The sequence below is a fragment of the Culex quinquefasciatus genome, chromosome 1 (assembly GCF_015732765.1).
Source record: "Culex quinquefasciatus strain JHB chromosome 1, VPISU_Cqui_1.0_pri_paternal, whole genome shotgun sequence".
NCBI lineage: Eukaryota > Metazoa > Arthropoda > Insecta > Diptera > Culicidae > Culex > Culex quinquefasciatus.
The window spans coordinates 29,755,374-29,774,847 of record NC_051861.1 but is presented as its reverse complement, the minus strand read 5'-3'; the positions used below and the strand labels follow the sequence as shown (position 1 = coordinate 29,774,847).

General features: G+C 42.9%; 3 protein-coding genes across 7 annotated transcripts; 2 read left to right on the top strand and 1 right to left on the bottom strand.

Moving 5' to 3' along the window:
- The first annotated feature begins 59 nt into the window (after positions 1–59).
- On the top strand, positions 60–1,156 carry LOC6038041. The gene is made up of 2 exons (XM_001847833.2): positions 60–330; positions 904–1,156. The coding sequence occupies exons 1-2, from the start codon at positions 105–107 to the stop codon at positions 1,053–1,055; spliced, it is 378 nt and encodes a 125-aa protein (XP_001847885.1). The 5' UTR covers positions 60–104; the 3' UTR covers positions 1,056–1,156.
- Positions 1,146–14,448, bottom strand: LOC6038043 (src substrate cortactin). Of its 5 annotated transcripts, none has more exons than XM_038249916.1 (6): positions 13,533–14,447; positions 7,173–7,283; positions 6,757–7,014; positions 6,138–6,698; positions 5,993–6,078; positions 3,922–4,042 (listed from the first exon to the last, which is right to left on the bottom strand). In XM_038249916.1, exons 1-5 carry the CDS (start codon positions 14,103–14,105, stop codon positions 5,998–6,000), a joined length of 1,584 nt encoding a protein of 527 aa, XP_038105844.1. In that variant the 5' UTR covers positions 14,106–14,447; the 3' UTR covers positions 3,922–4,042; positions 5,993–5,997. The 5 variants fall into 5 exon arrangements, with proteins under 5 accessions (XP_038105842.1, XP_038105844.1, XP_038105845.1 ...); XM_038249917.1 differs by lacking the exon at positions 3,922–4,042 and adding an exon at positions 4,433–5,112 and having other exon boundaries at positions 13,533–14,448; XM_001847835.2 differs by lacking the exon at positions 3,922–4,042 and adding an exon at positions 5,432–5,737.
- A 42-nt stretch (positions 14,449–14,490) lies between these two features.
- Positions 14,491–17,323, top strand: LOC6038045 (zinc finger protein 211). Its single transcript, XM_001847837.2, has 3 exons — positions 14,491–14,712; positions 16,062–16,802; positions 16,865–17,323. The coding sequence occupies exons 1-3, from the start codon at positions 14,503–14,505 to the stop codon at positions 17,270–17,272; spliced, it is 1,359 nt and encodes a 452-aa protein (XP_001847889.2). The 5' UTR covers positions 14,491–14,502; the 3' UTR covers positions 17,273–17,323.
- The last annotated feature ends 2,151 nt before the right edge of the window (positions 17,324–19,474 follow it).

Sequence of the window (19,474 nt, the reverse complement as noted above, 5' to 3'; positions counted from 1 at the left end):
CTCTGCAGTTGACAGTTCGCTGACGTTTCGGCATGCCGTCTTACATCTTCGATTATGCAAGTTTGTTATGTTTTTAGTTCAGCGAATCGGCCGAAAGTCCGAACATGTCCCTGTTTCCGCAACCACGATGGCTTCGGCGGTGGATCCGACGGCGGATGAATCCACTCCCGGTGGATAAGGCCGCACTGTGGAAGGGCCGCATCAGTATCTTCTACAGTATCGTGGCCTGGAACGCGCTCGGCTGGGTTGGATACATGGTGTACACCGGCCGTAACGATTGGGCCAAATACTACGGATACAAGACGGACGAGGAAGCCCAGCTGCCCCAAGGTATCGATCTGTGGAACCGGTTTTTTTATATTTTTTTCTTTTTATTTACAGCTTCGAAACATTTTGGCCAGAAGAATCCGATCAAAGTGCGACCGACACAGTAATGCCTGAGTTGATCAACTTAATGTTTTGCTTGTACAAGAAGGATTGACATGGGACGCTAGAGAAGCTGACGATCTCAGATTGCAGATGTACAGGGAAGCGTGTACGCCGAATTCACTGTTTTACAAAAGATGCAACCTGTTCAATCAGTTTTATGTTGGTTTTCTGGCACACAACGTTCTGGCATTTTTTTTTTCAATTTTTGCCGACCCTAACAATTTTAGCTAACAAAAAATCAAATGGCTACCGGCAGATTTTGCAGTCATCACAGCCACTTATTTCTAGACAGGGCTACCTGCTCTGCCAGGTAGACTGAGTCCGGTACAGTCTGTACCAATACCAAGGAGACGACATTGGTTTCCAACTTCGACGGAGGCTGTGATCATACATTTCTCCTCTCTAAAATGCCTAGAGCCAATACATGCCAAATGGAAAAAAGACCTCCCGCTAACATTCCCCCTTCCATTCCAGCGGTCCGCTTCGCCAAGCAGCTCAACATGCCCAACGCGCACGTGATGAAGTTCTCCGGCCTGAAGAAAACGGACGAGTACGAGCTAAAGGACATGGAAGTCATTCGGTCCGCAACGGGCGCAACCACCGAAAAGGACGTTTCGGATCACTGACAACAGTCGGCGTTGTGAACTTTTGTAGATATACTTTACTGTACCTTTTGTCTCTAGATATCGTTGCAATAAAATAACAATAAAAGTGAGTAAATTTTCAAGACTGTTCTTTTTTCCTTTCTCAGCGAAGGCACTTGTTCCCCCTCGGAAGGGGGGCCGGTTCTGTAGCGATTGATGAAGCGGTGCCGTGTGAGCGTATTGTGCCACTCTTTGTGTAACATTCCGAAATATGTTCTGTAACCGTTTTGTGTTTGCTTATGTTAGTAGCATACTTTCCTAGTGTGTTACCAAGGAACTGTTGGATATCACAATTTTTCGAAACTAATAAACCTTTGAATGAATTGGTTAGATTAAAATAAGATGAGTAAAATGCTGGATGTGAAGGCACTTTTTCTGCCAAATTAAAATGCGACTCGCAGTAAAAGTAGCACATGTGATTTGTATGGGAGTGTGATTGTGCATGGTTAAATAATCTCGTTATCGTACGAAAGACTGATATACTAAGCTAGTAACGAGCAGTAAACATAAATATGGAGGGTCGACTTCCACGGCGATACTGTTGCAGGGAGAGCATAAGGTCGAGTTCAGGCATTTGAATCGCTGGTGGTTCTGTAGGCAAGTCGTTTCTTTTCTTCCATCATTGAGCGGATCGCTATCCTGAATTGTACAAACAGTATGAAATATTGAATTATTAAACAAGAATGAACCTCAAACATTTGATGAGTTCCGATAGAAGAATAAAAAACCTTGCAAAAAAAATCTCTTTCAACTTACCGCAACGTCTCGTACTTGAACACGATCATCTGGCACTCCTGGCGAAACAGCTTGGTCAGCATGCCGGCGATGCCCTCGAGCTGCTGCAGCTGGAACATGTCCCACTTGAGCTTGTGATCGTTCTCCGGCGATGCTGCAACGATACCGAACAAAAAAAAAAAAAACACCGTTTAGTACAACGTCCCAATCCCACTTCAACCCGTTCAATACTAACATTTCGCGTAAAACTCCAACCACTCGGGGACGGCCTCGAGCAGGTACGGATTGGCCGGAACCAGTGCACTGTGGGGCGTAAAGTGGGTGTGCGAGGCGATCAGCGGGCGTGGAATCTCCACCGGGGTTGCATGATGTAGATAGCACGACGTCAGATAGGGGTGGCTGTCCTGAGCCTGACCGGTGATGCAACTGTCGAAGGTAGAGAGAATTAATGTTGTCCACCGTTTTTGTGCGACAAACGAAAACCGGAACCAAAACTTAGTTGCCCTAGATTTATTTCTGAACCTTCTTCCACCAGGTTTCCCTTGTAATCTAATATCAGTAGACTGGTACACCAGTTCAGAAACTGATCAATTGACAGATCTGCTGAATGTCTCCTACACTACCATACTAAAAAACTAAAAAATAATTATTATGATCGGATTAATTAACTTGTCGAATGCTAGCTTTAAGGAGCTGGAAAGATTGGCTCATGTCACGAACACAGGTTGTCCTAGTAAATACCATGTTCCGTAAAGCTTGAGTTGAAATCTGCCACTGAAGACCCACTTACTTGTAGTAGAACGTTCCATGCTGGGCGGACTCGTGCCGCTCCCAGCCGGTCGGCAAACCCTCCCGTTCCAGCGGATGTGACCAATGGGTGGTCTTGGTGTTGTGGTCAATGTAGTACTTGCGACCACGCAGCGTGTAGTCGACAGACCATCCGGGAGGCAACGGAAGTTCCTCTTCGGCGGACGGATTGCCAGTGTCCGACTGTTGTTGTTGTTGCTGCTGCTGCTGCTGTTGTTGTTGTTGTTGCTGTTGCTGCTGTTGGGAGGCCACACTGGATGACCCATGACGGGCATTGTGCAGGAGAGCCTCGCCGTAGGTCATACCGCTAACATCTACGTTGGAGTACAGGGGTTGAGGCTGCGGCGGCTGCTGAGACTGACTACGCGTCGCCAGGAAGTTGATCGACGAAGACACACTGGCCACGTTGCTAGCCGTGCTGCTACTGGAGAACAGCGACTGATGCGAGGATTGATTACTTCCGGCGGCGGCGTTGTAGCTTTGCTGCTGATGATAGATGGTGGCTGAGTTGGTGTTACTGTAGATGGGTGATTCGGAGCGCTGCTGCGCGATCTGGGTCGGATTTTCATAGATGTGGTAGTGATCCTTGACGGCAGTGGGTTGAAGCTGTTGTTGCTGCTGCTGCTGTTGTCGCGCCGAATACTGCCGTACAAATGGCGATTGTTGTTGTTCCGTGACGGCCAGGTTTACGCTGGAAGCAGCAGCCATCCCTGTTGGACTATTGTTTCGCAAAAGATTTCCGTAGTTCTCGAACCCATTCCGGAAATTACTAGCGACACTGCTGTTACTGTTGTGGTGATGGTGATGCTGGTGCAGCTGATTGTATGAATATTTGCGCTCAAAGTTCGACAGATACTGCTGGTGTAAATGTTGTTGCTGAGCTTGTTGCATTTGCTGCTGAATACGATACTGGTTGGCCGCTTCGCTTTGTTGCATCAAAATCTGATCTATAGTCTCGATGTCGACATAGTTTCCATGACTATTGTTGTTCGGGCTAATGTGCTGATTTACGGTCATGTTGTTTGCCAAACTCAAATTCGATGGCTTCGAAGGCATTATCATCGGCTGCTGAAGCTGCTGCTGGGATATCTGATTTTTGTTATTTGCCATCATCAGCACGCTGTTTGTCGGGTTCAGAATGTTCGGTTGATCGCTCTGCAGCGATAGATTGACAAACTTCTGAGCTAGATTCGGTATCTTGCTACTTGGAGTGTACTTGCCCTCGTGGCCAAGTCCACCCATCGATACCTTAACATTGCCAAACTTTTGAACGTTATTGATATTATTGTTGGGCATGAGCGGCCCTGGTACATATATATTATTGTTCTGTCCGCCATTGTTGACACCAAACGCCTGCTGGGAACTTCTCCTACCTTTGCTAAGCTTATTCCTAGCCTGCGTGTCGCTATTCGTCAGTACGTTTATGACTGGAAAGAGAAAACAAAATCACCTTTAAACCTCGAAAAAAATCCAGATGCTGACCCACTTCATCACCACTTGCACTATGCACCCTTCAACTCGCTACACTAATTTAATAAGCAAACGCCCTCGCAATTTGCCATTTCCCCATACTTTTACTGCAAGCAGCGTTTGCGCTGCCTCAGCCGCTAGCTGGTACTCACTTGGAATTTCCGGTGGAGTGTCGCGCTTCACGTACTTTCCCACGACCCCATCCTTGTGGATGGATTTGTCCTTACTTTTGCGCGAAAGCATCTTCCTTTCTCCCGCGCCGAAGCTGACGACCAGCGAGCTTTACGACAAAAGTATGATTAACTATGGCAGCGCGAACTCCCAGCTCACACCAATGGCTTTTGCTCTTTTATTTTATGTTCCTCGTTCTTCTCTCGTTGAGATGCTGCGCTGCGCAAAGTGATGAACGCTGCGCTGCTCCAAAAGGTATACCATTTGCTCCCGTGTATGTCTGACTGTTTTTTTGTTACGTTCAAAAACCAAGTTCTTCTTCCCTGGCCGTGGCCCTGGGTTTATTATTACTTTCCCCCACAAACACACACACACACACACTCCTGCTGGATGCTGCTGACCTGACCGATGGTTCTCCCCCCAATATCTTTGCCCGTTTCGTTTTGGGGTTTCTTTTCGTTCACCTCCGAATGTTCTTTTGTTTTCGCTTGGCTACTTCTTCTTCTTCCTTCTCTTTCGATGGTCCGAGCAGAGTTATGTTGAGTTCAGCAAGAAGAGGAGCTCCAGCATCCACCAGCATTCTTCTTCTTGTTACACGGGAGCAGGACTCGCTGAATCGCACTTGGGACGGCGCATTCCATCCTAATTTATGTTATCTCGTTACTGTCGCAGCTGTTTGACAATGTACTAGATTTGGTGTTTCGCTTCGCGAAAATGAACTTTCGATTCAAGCGCAGTTGCACAACCTGCACATTGTACCTTTAAAGGCCACTTACACCCATTTTCGGGTGTGCGCTTATCTACGCGACAGGTTCGCCAATGACCTGTACGATTGGGAGACGGTTTCGCCCGTTTGCTAAATGAACAAATCAAAATAAATTAGCTCGAAAATTGCTCCACAAATTTGCGGAAGGGTGAACACAAAAAAAAACTCGACTGAATGCAAGCTCTCGTGGAACCAAAATACGCGAAGCATCGTTTGACGTTTGCAGCTCGCATGACGGCGCGCGTTGGTCGACTTCTACTTCAATGACAGATAAACAGTCGATGAAAGGGAGCATCGATGAAAGCGAACACGGGCAGTGGTCGTCAAACGCTCGGAGTAGAAAAAAATAACTTTTAGAAAAGGGAAATTTTCGGTACGTTTTAGCGAAATAATGAAATCCACAAACCCGTTAAGTTAGTACAATTATTCAATGTCGAACAATCTACACTACTCGAGAGGGGTATAAATGCTTGACTTTATGACTTGTTCGAACTTTCTGCGGTCTAGCTAGTGCCTTCATGGAACTTTTTAGTTTAAATATATATATTTTTTTTACTTCCACTAAACATGCTAGAGCTTCCTTACGGAGTAGAGGAAGATAATAGAGAATTTTCTTAACTAGAGATATACTTCGAGTTGTACTAACTCGTGGGAGTTGAGCTAAAGAGTGCAAATCTGGGATGTTTTTAGCAAGTAGTCGGCAGTAAATAAAATTCTTTTGAAAAATAGTCATTTGAATAAAAAGAAGAAGAAGAAGAATGCCACAAAATATCAGTAAGGAATGTTAGTACTCCTCCTGTTGCGTTCAAATTATGAGTAATGCTACTTAATCTTCAACTGTATGATGTTTAAATTAAATATGTCGATTGAATATTTTGGAACAAAAAGCAAAAGTCGTAAACAAGCGCTACCGAATGCTTTGAGCTTTTTTTTTGCGTACTTCCGGATAGCACCAGTGTATGCCGCTTACCTCGTCTACTGGATCAACTGCACGTAATTGGCTGGAAACAAACCGTACTGGTTGTTGCACAGACCTCTCCACCAACCTTCGTCGATCTGGAGGAAAGGGAGGGAATGTTAGTTTTAAGAATTTTAAGACTTTGGTAGTTTCTTACCATTTCGATGTGCGTAATTCGATCGTCCGGATCGAACGAAATTTCATCATCCGCGGCAGCCTGATAGTCGTACAGCGCAATCGCCTGAACGCCCGGATTGTCCGCCGACAGGATAAACTCTTCCGGTTCTTCGGGTTCTGCTGCGGCAGGTGCGGCGACCACAGCTGGTTCCGGTTCCGGTTCGACAACCGGTTCTGGCTCCACGAATGCTTGCTTCTGCTGTACTACTTCTTCCACAACTGCTTCCGGTTCCGGAACAGGTTGACTTCTAGCCGTTGGAACTTGAATTGGTTCTGGCTCTGGTTCCGGTTCCGGTTCTTTCGGTTGCTCCGCAACAACCACGTTCGTTGGAATGACATCCGGTTGGGGCGCCACGACGGGGGCTCGTGGAACCGTTTCCTTGGGCAGCAGAATTGGCTCCTTGCGAGGTGCTTCCGTTGGCGACTGGGGCTGCTTGTTGAAGTTGCTGATGGTGCTGCCGACGCCCAGTTCGCGACCCGTGTTGATTGGCCCTTTCCGTTCCGGCTTTTTGGGCTCTGTTGTTGCTTCGTTGGTAGCGTTCTGAAAACAACCGTTGTTCAAAATAATCCTATTCAACCAACTAGTTCCCCAAACTTACCACCCGCTTGGCCGCCTCCTCCCGGTCCTTCTTGTCCTTCTCCTCGCGCAGTCGCTTCTGCTCGTCGGCCCGCTTGCGCGTTTCCTCCTCGGCCGCCACGGCAAAGTTTTCGAACCGGGCCCGAATGTTGGACGGCTTGGCCGTCCCGATGTCGGGCTTCACCTTCGTGTAGTTGGTGCCAATTTTGTCCTGCTCCTGGAAGCCGACGGCAGACTTGTCCATGCGGTCACTCTGGACGCCAAACTTGCCGCCGAAGCCCTACAGGACATTTAGAATGATCATTAAAACTTAGTCAAGCCCAAGTTTTCTACAAATTTCGAAAAATAACCAAGCACCAAGGACAAGGACGACCACCACCACATCAAAAACCCTCTACAAAGATCTCAACCTGTTCCTGCTGGGGAGAGATTACTCACAATCTTGTGGTCGAGCTGGCTCTCGTGCATCTGCGCCTTCTCGTGGTAGTCCCAGCCGAGGGCGGACTTGTCCTTGCGATCGGTTTGCACGCCAAACTTGCCACCGAAGCCCTTGTGGTACGGGAGAATTTTCATAGTTTATTGGATTTTATTACCCAGTATGGCAAGACGGTGTTGGAATAGTAGTTTATTTATTTAATGAGGTTTACCGCAGCAGCGAGTTCAATACAGCTTCATTTTGCACTTCTGGAAACAGCATTTAAGAGGCAGTATTTGTAGATTCTGCTCGGTTTGTTCTAGAGGTCGTATCGAGGTGCTCCGATTTGGATGAAACTTTCAGGGTTTGTTTGTCTATACATGAGATGAACTCATGCCAAATATGAGCCCTCTACGACAAAGGGAAGTGGGGTAAAACGGGCATTGAAGTTTGAGGTCCAAAACACATGAAAAATCTTAAAATTGCTCGCATTTCCGTAAAACTTTATCAATTCCAACTCTCGTAGATGCATTCGAATGGTCTTTTGAAGCCCTCCAAAATGTGCTATAGACATCCAGGATTGGTTTGACTTTTTCTCATAGCTTTTGCAAATTACTGTTAAAAATTGATTTTTTTAAAACCTTAATAACTTTTGGCAACAGCCTCCAACACCCATACTCCCATAGGTCAAAAGTTAGGGAATTTCATGGACTATAAACCTACGATATTAACTTTTTGGCCAATTGCAGTTTTTCTCATAGTTTTACTATTTTTCTAGAACAAACATTTTACAACGTTAGTTTTTGCCCTGTAGGCCTCCATAGCGGCACTTTTTGGTCTCAATTTTGTCATATTCGGATTCCTCGGACAATTTCACGTAAGTTAGAAGTATTGGAGTTGTAATTTTGATTTAAAAAATAATTAAATAAAACATTTTTGAAAAAAGAAATAGATCTTATTTACCCTATGATCAATACGTCAAATGCTGTATCAAGTAGGCGAAAACTTGTTTTACCCCTAATCCGAAAAAATGCTAAATAATATTTTAATTAATTCTAAATGGCATTTTTTCCAATCAAATTCAAAATTCCAACACCTCAATCTAATGTAAAATTTTCTGAGGATTCCGAATATGTCAAAATTGAGACCAAAAAGTGCCGCTATGGAGGCCTACAGGACAAAAACTAACGTTGTAAAATGTTTGTTCTAGAAAAATAGTAAAACTATGAGAAAAACTGCGATTGGCCAAAAAGTTAATACCGTAGGCTTATAGTCCATGAAATTCCCTAACTTTTGACCTATGGGAGTATGGGTGTTGGAGGCTGTTGCCAAAAGTTATTAAGGTTTTAAAAAAATCAATTTTTAACAGTAATTTGCAAAAGCTATGAGAAAAAATCAAACCAATCCTGGATGTCTATAGCACATTTTGAAGGGCTTCAAAAGACCATTCGAATGCATCTACGAGAGTTGGAATTGATAAAGTTTTACGGAAATGCGAGCAATTTTAAGATTTTTCATGTGTTTTGGACCTCAAACTTCAATGCCCGTTTTACCCCACTTCCCTTTGTCGTAGAGGGCTCATATTTGGCATGAGTTCATCTCATGTATAGACAAACAAACCCTGAAAGTTTCATCCAAATCGGAGTACCTCAATACGACCTGTTTCACATCGGTGAAAAACTCGCTCTTAAGTGTCATTCTTGAACGACGAAATAGCCTACTTTTCTGTACCAAAAATTACAGAATCGAATAGTAACACTTTTCAAAATAAATGCTGAAAAGTTCTACTTTTCAGCACTGACAGTTTTTCTCGGGCTCCAATAATTTTTCATGCAAGATTGTGAAAATTACTTGGAAAGTTAACTTTTTCAAACGAGTGTTCGGCGGAAAAATGGGATAATTTGGATGGATCGCGGTGGTGGTGCTAGTGCTGGAGGAGGACGGTTCAATGGAGAACGTGGCCTGTTCCGGATTGGTTGCGGAACTGGCATGGAACTCGGTAGCTGTCGTACCTTTCCCGAAGACCAGAATGGTGCTCGGTCCTCGTCAAGGTCAACATCCCGCTAACGAAAGCGTGAAAAATCCTATAAAAGGTGGACGGAGCGGATTACGAGTGGGCGGTGGCAAGCGGGAACAGGCCTCCTTGAGCGGGTACCCGCCCTCGTTTGACGAAGACGAAGACGATTGAAGAGAAGCTGGTTTTGAACAATTTGTTCACTGGTGAGCTCGTTCTTTTTATAAAACAACCATTCTTTCATTTATTCTGACATACACACACATCATTCAAGATTACGCCGGTAGGGCGTTCCCAAGGAGCAGCCGTAGCTGACTGGTTACGGGGTTCGTTATGCGAATGGTCCTGGGTTCGATTCCCATCTGCTTCAAACGAGAAAGTATAGGAAATATAAATCTTGAAACCCTGAACATGAACGAAACATCAGAGTCGCTCGAGTTTGGGTTCGATTCCCCGTCCTTTGGATTGGTAAGCAAAAATGCTAACCACTCGGCCATCGCGACTGGAATTAGGAATACTGTTACTATCAACTATATACGCGCTGGGTCCTTGTCCATTTGACAAGGGTTCGGAAGTTCTAAATAACGTTTGAATCCGATTGATGCAAACGTTCTTCAGGGCGGGGCTTGTCGATTCAAGCTGAGGTACCTCGCGCTCGGCTAGCCAGCGTAGAAATGGGTCACCGAAGCTCGGTAGAGCTAACACCTTCCTAATGCCTATGCGAGTTATTTGCATGTATAGAATGTAGATCTAAAAATACATGGAAACAACTCAATTTGTAAGAAGCGACCGCGTGGTCCCGTTTGGTTGGTTGCACACACACACACACACACACACACAAAAGTTCTACTTTTCAGCACTCAAATGGGTGCTGAAAAGTTGAACTTTTCAGCACTTTTTTGATTTAAACGATTTATTGACAAAATACATGAAAATTTGACATAAAATTTCACTCAGTGTGTGTTTTTTGGAATTGCAAAAAATGTTGTATGGAACTCGGTGAACCTCGTTGGATAAATGTATTTTAAATTCTTAAATTCTTAAATTCCTAAAATCTTAAATTCTTAAATTCTTAAATTCTTAAATTCTTAGATTCTTAGATTCTTAAATTCTTCAATTCTTGAAATCTTGATAAAAGAAAAAAAAAGGCCTTATTTATTGATTTATTGATTTGATTATCCGGGGTAAAATGATGAGTACAAACTGTGTTGAATATTTCAAAATCCTGGATATCCGTTTTGAATTTTAATTCTGATATTTATTAATATTTATATGAAAAAAAAAAACAAATATTTTTTTTCTATTTTAATGTTTATAATCCTTTCATTTTTTTTAATTTTGTAAATTGAAAAATTAAAAAAAAATGAAATCTAAAATTTACAAATTATAGTTTCTTTGAATTTTTGAAATTTCAGAAATTTTGCTTAATTGAAATACGCAACTTTTGGTACTTTAACATGTATACTGCCGTTCTACGCATAATTGTCCCATGTTCAAAAAGGGCAACTGAGAAAAACGCGATTGAAATTTTTCGATCGATTTCTGTGTTTCTACGCATAATTGTCCCGTGAGTCCCTATTCGCCCTATATGTCCCTTATCACCCCGGTTAACATTTTATCGCCCTTATTTATAATCCTCTTGCAGATAAACAGGTAAACAAGATAAAATGCTTCGTAAAACTTATGATTTCGTGAAAGAAAATACTTGGTGGGACAATTATGCGTAGAAGTTCAACGATGGGACAAACAGACTTGGTGTTGTTTTCAATGATTTTCTGAACAAAGTACTAGATTTTATGTGTTTTTCTGAAAGTATACGCAAAACTAAACTTAAAAATGATAAAAAGTCAGAATCGTCCAAAAATGACATGGGACAATTATGCGTAGAACGGCAGTATACACTGAGCAAAACTTACACAGCTCAACGAAGTGTTCTACACATGATCTGGCCCTGCTGTACAGAGCACTCAAATATCAATCGCAAAACTCTTGAAATTTCAGTGATTGGCCATGAAATAATGTCAATAACCAAACACTTGAATTTTAAATGGTGTTGAAAAATAAAAGTACGTACAAGCGATTTACAGGTTCTCGCTTGCTAGTCGTGCACGCTACCACTGCGCCGGCCAGCCAGTTGAAGACGGGAGAGTTTTTTGTGCTATTGGTTCTTGCCTCGCTTCTAGCCTTCGATGAAAGTCGCGCAAAAATCAATCAGTGAAACACATTAAATTCATGTGGATAATCACGTTGACTTTGAATAGTGCCTGTTTTGGGTAGATCTTAAGATCATTTTCAAGTGTTTTGATCATCACTTTGAATAGTTCAAGACGGTGGGACAAATTCATGAGCAAAAAAATTGAAAAGCTTGAGCCACCCGAATGAAAATAACATGTTAAAAAATACCAAAAAGTCAACCGCCCAAACACTTGCATTTGATAGTGGTTTGGATTGATGTTGAAACACAAACCAATTAGATCTACGATGTGACTTTATTCAATCATTCAAGTGTTTGGGCACTTGAATAAAAAGTATGGCATATTTTCAGTGTAGGCCATCGCTGAAATTTTCAAGTTATCGCAGTTTTAATGAAAAAAGTCGTTTTTTTTGCCGTTTTCGTCATTTTTCATTTTTGCGCGTTGCGCGTCGGAAAACTCAGTTTTTTTAATCTGGATACGCACTGATCCCTGTTTTGCTTGATGGGATTGGAAGTTTAAAGATAGGTACATATTTTTAGTACATAACCGGGACTGAGATTTGTTGTATCAGCATAACCCACAGGTCTGATACAAATTATACTTTCCCATAATTTCGCTGTCGGTCAGATGATATTGGATTGGACCACCAAAAATCAGTAAAAATTAGGAGATGAGATTTGGGGATTTACCTACACTGAAAGAAACCAACATAGCAAACTCAAGTGTTTTTTCACGTGAGAGTCTCCAAAAATTCACACCATAAGATCACGTGCTTTTCCTTTGACATGCACATGCTTTCCATGCCATATGGATGTGAAAATCATTTTAAACCAGATGATCGTTAGCAAAAAGCCTTTCATTCTTATTTCGTATGCTTTTCACTTCAGATACAAATGAATTTCACATCGGTTTGCCCCATTCGACATTTCCTTTGATTTTGAAAGGAAAAACACGTTAGGTTCAAATGTTCTGGTTTTTAAATGCGAGTGGCAAAACACTCTCCATAAGTAAGATGGCCATCACGAGGATGGTGAAGAATTTGCTTTTCGGATAGAAATTACTTCTATAGCCGAGCTTTTAGCCAACTAGTTTCCTTAGATTACATTAATATTTGGGCACAATGGTAGGTAAAATCAAGATAAATAGTTAAGTTGTTTTAAAATAATACAAATATATTTACATTTTTTTTTTTTAGAAGATCAGAATCCAGCCAGAGGTAGTCTTCGGAATCTGGTTCTGATCCGAAACTGTTAGTCCGGATAAAAATTTACAAGCGGTGCCGGTGCTTCTCAAGATTCATCATAGATATCACGGGAGAGCTACGGATCGGCCAGCTGTTGGATCGTGAAGTGTTTGATCGTCTTGCTGCACTTTTTTCGACCAGCTTGAACCCATTCCCGAATGATCTGACATTGTCGATTCGCTGTTCCGGCAGGCCGAATTCTTGAGTGTCTCGATGCACGAACTTCACAACGCCGATTTATGTAATTTAAGTATTCTTAAAAATGTTTTTATTTAGAAAAAAAAATCTTATTTATCATTGATACCGTGTAAATAACTGGAAACCCATTCAATTTAGACTACACAATCATTTAACATTCATGAGAAAAGCATTGCAAATTCAAAAGCGTTGTCACATGAAGTAAGTGTGTTTTGCTTTTGAGTTTACCGCGTCGCGCGATGAGAATTTTCGAAGTGATTTACACATGACATTCACATGCCAAGTCGCATGGGGCAGATTCACGTGTTAAACATGTGATATTGCTGTGTGCCTTTCTTTCAGTGTAGCTGCTGAAAACTGAAAACAATATAACACTGTTACCAGCCCTAAGGAATCAAGCCAGGGATGTAACCTAGAGTTTTTTTTTCAATTGATGATTCAATGAACAACATTTCGCCAATAAATAATGTTTAACCTGGTGTTTAACATATTTCTATTCTGGTGTAGTTACAAACAAGTCCAGAGAATATGTCAATGTGCTTCTTAAAAACACATAGAAAATTGGTCGACCGAGATTGATAACTTTTACAGCCTTAAGGATATTTTAATGAGGCATTAAGTTAGATATTGTGAAATATCTGTTCGATATTTACAAATTAAAAGACTCAAAATAATGAGCTGAAAAATAACGTTTGTTGAAAAAAAAAAAGTTCAATAACAAACCAACACTTACAACTTTGTGATCCAGCTGACTCTCGTGCTTCTGGGGCGCCTCCAGGTGATCCCACCCAACCGCAGACTTATCTACGCGATCACTCTGCACTCCAAACTTCCCTCCGAACCCGGCCGAATAATCCTTTTGCGACTCGTGCTTGTCCACCTTCTCGACGTGATCCCATCCGACCGCAGACTTATCCACCCGATCGCTCTGCACACCAAACTTGCCCCCAAATCCGGTCGAGTAATCCTTCTGCGAGGCGTGCTTCTCGAGCTTCTCCTTGTGCTCCCAGGTGGCGGCACATTTGTCAATGCGGTCCTTCTCGACCCCAAACTTGCCCCCGTACCCGTGGGACGATTTAGGACCATCCTTTTGCTTCTTCTCCGCGTCGGCCCGCTCCGTTTCCTCCCGCAGCTGCTGCATATCGATGGAGGCTGCACTCCGGCCCGATCCGGCCACCGTTTTCGAGCCCCATCGCTGCTCCTGCTCGTTGACGTCGTTCACAAAGTCCGGATCGGTCTCCCAATCGTCATCGCCTTCCGGCGCGATGCCCGCGTCGATGTCGCGACCGGCCGTCGATTTCCACATCTTATCAGTGTTTTGTTTAATCCGGACCTGTGGTCACCTCCGAAGGGAGTGGTTCTTCTGTTATCTATGACTGCTGCTGACTCACCAAAAATGTTACGACGAAACAGTTACGACTGTGCACAGACTTTACACAGAACACAAATTTCTGCACGAATACGCAGCGCACTTTACAATCAACATAAAATAACACTAAAACATTCAACTAGCGACGCTATTTCACACTTTTCTAGTCAAAACATTCCCAAATCGGACGAAATTTCTTCGCGCAGTTTACATAAAAAAAAACTTTCGGCGTTCACGACTCGATGACGTATGCGAGCTGTCACTTGCAACCATCAGAGAGGCAGAGATGTGAGCAGTGTGACGTTTGTTTGTGTTGCGCGCGGGTGTTTTGTTTATGTGTTTACAGCCAATCCAGGTCCGCGTCCGTCGTAGCCGCTTGCAAGCGAAAATGTTTGGTCCAGGGGAAATCGGTTCTCCGGCCGGTGAAAATCCGGAAAAGCAGTGTCGTTTGTGTTTGAAATCCGCCCGGGAGTACTACAGCTTGACGAAACGGTTCGAGGACACTCCGCCGGTTCACGCCGTCATCCGAACGCTGCTTTCTTATGTGAGTAAAACATTTTTTGGGCTTTGTTTCGTGCCCGATACAAGCGAGGTGTGTGGGCTGAAAACGGCTGGATGTCGATTTAGTCGACATATTTTCTTGGATGTGCAAATGGGGTCCTAAAGCCCATGTTATATTTGTTATCGTCAAAGGTTAACCGTCGAATTTTTACTTTCGAGAAATCTCGATTGTGGTTAAAAAAATATGATTTGTGATAGATTTTTTTCATAGCGCTATGTCTATTTTATGTACAATTGTAAAAACACGATTAAATCCATTTCTGATCATTTTTTTTTTTCATTTTAATCTATTTTAATGCAAAAAAATGGTCCCTTTGGAACGAGATGTCAAGTAGGATGCTTTCTGTCAATTGCCGTTCAAGAGCCAAACGACATGCGACACCTAGTGTTGAGTAACAGAACAGAGCGAAGAATGTCCATTGAAATTTCCGCCCTTTGAGGTTATGTATGCGAATTCTGTTTTGTTAAATTCCAGCGTTCAAAACAACTTTTGAGCAAAAATTCGAGCTGATACTTTGTTAACTTTTGATGCCCTATCATTTTAAACAATATTATTTTTTCTAAAAAAAATTTTTGATTTTTTTATTGCGTTAATTTATAGAGGGCGAAAAGTTTACACTCGTACTACTTGAATTTTTTTCTCAAAAGTTGTTCTAACGGCTGTAAATTCAATTTTTAATTTGCATTCCTATGTAACCGAACAGCGAAAATTTGAATCGTCATTCTTCGATGCTTTGCGCCATCTGTCGGAATTTTTGAGCTTTTAATCGCGAATCAGAACTGCGAAATTAATTTAAAAAAAAATAAAATCGACTTAAAATTCTTTTGCTGACGTACAAAGGGTCAGTTTCCTTAGAGAAATAATCTTTAGCGTTGTGAAAAACAATATCTCCAATTTAAGTTGTCGAAAAACAATATCTCCAAGCGTTGTGAAAAACAATATCTCCAATTTAAGTTTAATATCAGGACCGAGATTATTTTAAATTAAAATATTCTAAATTTGTAAATTGGGAAAAAAATCGTAACGATTGATTGATTTACGCCCGGGAACCAGCGAGTTGAAATTACCGTTACACCCTTTTTTATGGGTTATTTTGCAGATTTTTTTTAAAGAGAGAATCCTGGTTACGTTTTAGTCTGCTATGTAAATTGTTTTGAAAAAAAAAAAGTTGTCAGAACAGCTATTCTACAACACAAAATATACCTTTGACACCTCTACTAATTTTATTTTATAAGACTTCTCAGACAATATAAGGTTACGGTTACAAATAAACAAACACATTAAAAATAACAAAATAATTTAAACCTGCAAAAAATCTCTCCAAACAACAGATTGAGGATAACTATGATCTGCCACAGCAAGTTTGCACCACGTGCACCAAGGAATTGCTGCACTTTACACGTGTAAAAGAGGGCTGGGTCGCCAATCAGTTTGCACTGGCGCGACAATACTCGAAAGCCCCCAAATCGACAAGTCCTGTCGAGCCCCTCGTAGACAGTGCCACTTCCCAATTACCGCCAGAAATGCCTGAGGTATGCGTTGAAATCAACGAAGATGTTGGCGATTTCTCGAATCAAAATGAATTTGAAGCAGAATACTCAAAGCAAACGTCAGATGGTGAAGCGCCAGAGGTCGCTTCCGTTGCTCAAACCCCTAGCACGAGCAAACAACCTCAGAACCAAGGCGAAATAACGAGTGCCATGCGTAGGTTTTCGAAAACCCGTCTCGAGTATCGCTGCTTCGTGTGCACCACGGGCTACAACTCGATGAAATCGCTGCTCTTGCATCTCAATGACCACGCCGAAATGATTCCACACCGGTGTACGCAGTGCGTGGGCAAGATGCAGATCTTCCACTCGGTTTTCGCTCTAAACCGCCACCTGCGGTCACATCACGGATCCGAGGGTAGGAAGAAGGAGGTGAAAGCCAAACCGAAACCGACCAGCTGCAACGACTGCGGACTCGTGTTCAAGAGTGCCGATGAGAAAAAGGCCCACGACAAGCGGAGCCACTTCCGGTGCGAGACGTGCGATCAAGGATTCACGACGCAGTCCTCGTTGAACGCGCACATGGTGAGGGTTTTTGTTAAAAAGGTGTTTCAAGATTTAGAAGCGTAATTGTGATCTTTTTTCAGAAAATTCACACCGGAGTGCGTCCACATGCGTGCGTTTACTGTGGGAAAACGTTCAGTCGGCTGTTCAACATGAAGGATCACATGCGCCGGCATCTGGACGATCGCTCGCACGCGTGCCCGATTTGTCCGAAAATGTTTTTCAACAGCCGCCAGGTAAACAATCATATCGAAAGTGCCCACGGCGGCGGGCCGACGAAGCGGTCGCTTCTGGTCGGCTCCTTATCGGGGGCGCTTGCTCAGCTGGGCGACATGGCCGTTGAGCAGCCGCCGATGGTTGTGATCAACGAAAATGGGTTGGTCGACTTCGCACCGGACGGGGATGACGATGCGGACGACGATTTTATGCCGGACGGGGATGAGAATGTTGGTTTTAAACAGGAGCGCGATGCAAGTGCGACCAATATGTAACAGAGTTTTTTTTTCTTGAGGAATAAATAATAATTATTAAGCATGCTAAAGTAATGTTGAGTTTTGTCTTCTTCGAAAAAATGTTGATATTTACATCGGACTTTAAGATTAACTCCACCATTGTCCAATCCATGGTCTAATCAGTCAAATTTAGAATAGTTCTGACATTCCTGTCAAAATTCTGTTAGACTTTCTAGCTTTATTAAAAATCTGAAAGAAAATGACGCCCAGACCACACTCGAGATTTTAACATTTTTTTCCTGTCCAGTACAACTTGTTCAAAATGAACTGGAACAGTGAACGTTTTATCACAGACAAACAGACGGGACACTCGAGTGCCGAACCATCGTCCTCCAAAAACGGTTATTTCAAATACAATTTTGTTTCGGCATCCACTCACCCGGCGCTGATGGCGCTACTGTCGTGACAGCTCGCCCGTCTATTCTCAGTGTGTGTGAAGCGTGTTTTGTTTTCAAATTGAGCGTGAGCACGTGCGAAGCAGCAAATGAGAGCATAAATATTTATGGAATTCTGGAATTCTAACCGTGAATCACAATCCAGGCTTTCCAAGACAAAATTGGGGCAGTCTTGGCCATAGCCTCTTGCCCCACTATTAACCCGGTAGGCCTGCTCAACTGCCGATGTCGAGGTTGCTGCTGCGACGCCGGTTACTACGGAGGAAGCCGGAGGCATCTCCTTCGGAGCAACCTGCTTACCCTTCGTGGACTGCTGCTCAGATTGCTGCTGCTGGTCGTCCTTATGGCCTTTTGGCGATGTTGCGCCACTCAATCTTTTTCCAGTTCAGTTTCTGTGGTTCTGTTTCGAAATAAATTTTGCGGCAGCATTTTATGGAATCTTTGCCACTTTTTGCTTTTGTTGTTTGACGCAACTTAACTGCGCCGTGGACACGTTCCCCGTGGAAATTTCCAAAACGCCCATCGTGGGGATCAATTCCGGTAGGTTTGAATTGGATTTATCTATTTCTGGTGTTTTCGTATCTTGTTGATGATGGTGTCAGGTCAAATGAGTAGAGATTTCAGTGGAGGCGAAATCTTCGACAGAACTTGATAGCAACTGGGATGACCAGTGATTTGGTCTCTGTCGTTGCGGTTGTGGTGCGTCGTTGCTGATGCAGCCGCATGATTTGGCTCATGAGGTTCTACTAATGGAAACGGAACCGACCCACCGTCATCTTCGGCCTTCGCTGTTGATTTTTATTCTTTTCATCGAGTAGCAACAACAACATTATTTCGATCAGCTGTTGATGTTTACAATCGTTTAGGCTTGATTGTCTCACGTATACACTGACGTGGCACATGGCAGTAATGGGTTTGTATTGGTATGTTTGGGCTGTGCTTCGACATCAGCTCACCAGACAGCGCTGGCGTCGCCGTGATTTGGTGATTTGATGAAGGACGATGGATTTTAAAAATAATTTGTATGGAGAGTCACGTCTGTTTGTCTGTGGTTTTATTCTAGCGGCCAGGCGTACTGCGTGAAGTTTATCGCAGAGATGATTCGTTGAAGTGGGTTGAGTTTAAGCACGGAGTGTTAAAACTACAACACAATTCGGAATCCATAATGGAGGAAGAAGCGTGGAGAATACCAACATACGCTCCGAGTGTTTTTTTTAGAAAATTATGTGTGAGTTGGTTGGGCGTTTCAGCAGAATGCATTACGTTGAATGCAAAGAGACGAGTTGTTCCTTTTAATTCCGCTATATATTTTTAATGTCTTGACAGTTAAATATTTTGTCTAATACTTGCCGACTTCATCAGTGTTGTGTGAGATCACTCGTTCCTGTTCCATATAGGACTGTTAAAAAAATAATAATATTTTTTATTGAATTTACATTTCTAGAGTTCTTTTAAAGGTCCTAAAAGATATCATGTCTATTCACGTACCCGCAGAAATGCACAATTTCTGCTGCTTCTGCAGAATTCTGTTGATAACTTTTTTGCAGTGCATTTCCGTACAACTCTTTTTTTTTTTTGCAGCAGTTCTGCAAGAGACCAAGAAAAGGGGGATGCGATATTCATGAATGATATTCATGTGCACATAAGAAGGTAACCAACAGAAGAGAGATGAAACTACCTGCAGAAAAGTACGGGAACGGTCTGCTGCCGTTTTTGCAGAATTGCAAAATTCCGCGGTATAAAAGGACCTTTTTGCCTTCCTCACCTTACTCAGGAAAGGCTATAA

Coding starts and splice junctions, on each gene's coding strand:
- LOC6038041 (XM_001847833.2), top strand. CDS start 105: ATGTCCCTGTTTCCGCAACCACGATGGCTTCGGCGGTGGATCCGACGG. Junction 331..903: donor GGAAGCCCAGCTGCCCCAAG/GTATCGATCTGT, acceptor CTTCCATTCCAG/CGGTCCGCTTCGCCAAGCAG.
- LOC6038043 (XM_038249914.1), bottom strand. CDS start 4,328: ATGCTTTCGCGCAAAAGTAAGGACAAATCCATCCACAAGGATGGGGTC. Junction 4,043..4,237: donor CACTCCACCGGAAATTCCAA/GTGAGTACCAGC, acceptor TTCTCTTTCCAG/TCATAAACGTACTGACGAAT. Junction 1,713..1,829: donor TTCAAGTACGAGACGTTGCG/GTAAGTTGAAAG, acceptor TGTACAATTCAG/GATAGCGATCCGCTCAATGA.
- LOC6038045 (XM_001847837.2), top strand. CDS start 14,503: ATGTGTTTACAGCCAATCCAGGTCCGCGTCCGTCGTAGCCGCTTGCAA. Junction 14,713..16,061: donor TCCGAACGCTGCTTTCTTAT/GTGAGTAAAACA, acceptor TCCAAACAACAG/ATTGAGGATAACTATGATCT. Junction 16,803..16,864: donor CCTCGTTGAACGCGCACATG/GTGAGGGTTTTT, acceptor ATCTTTTTTCAG/AAAATTCACACCGGAGTGCG.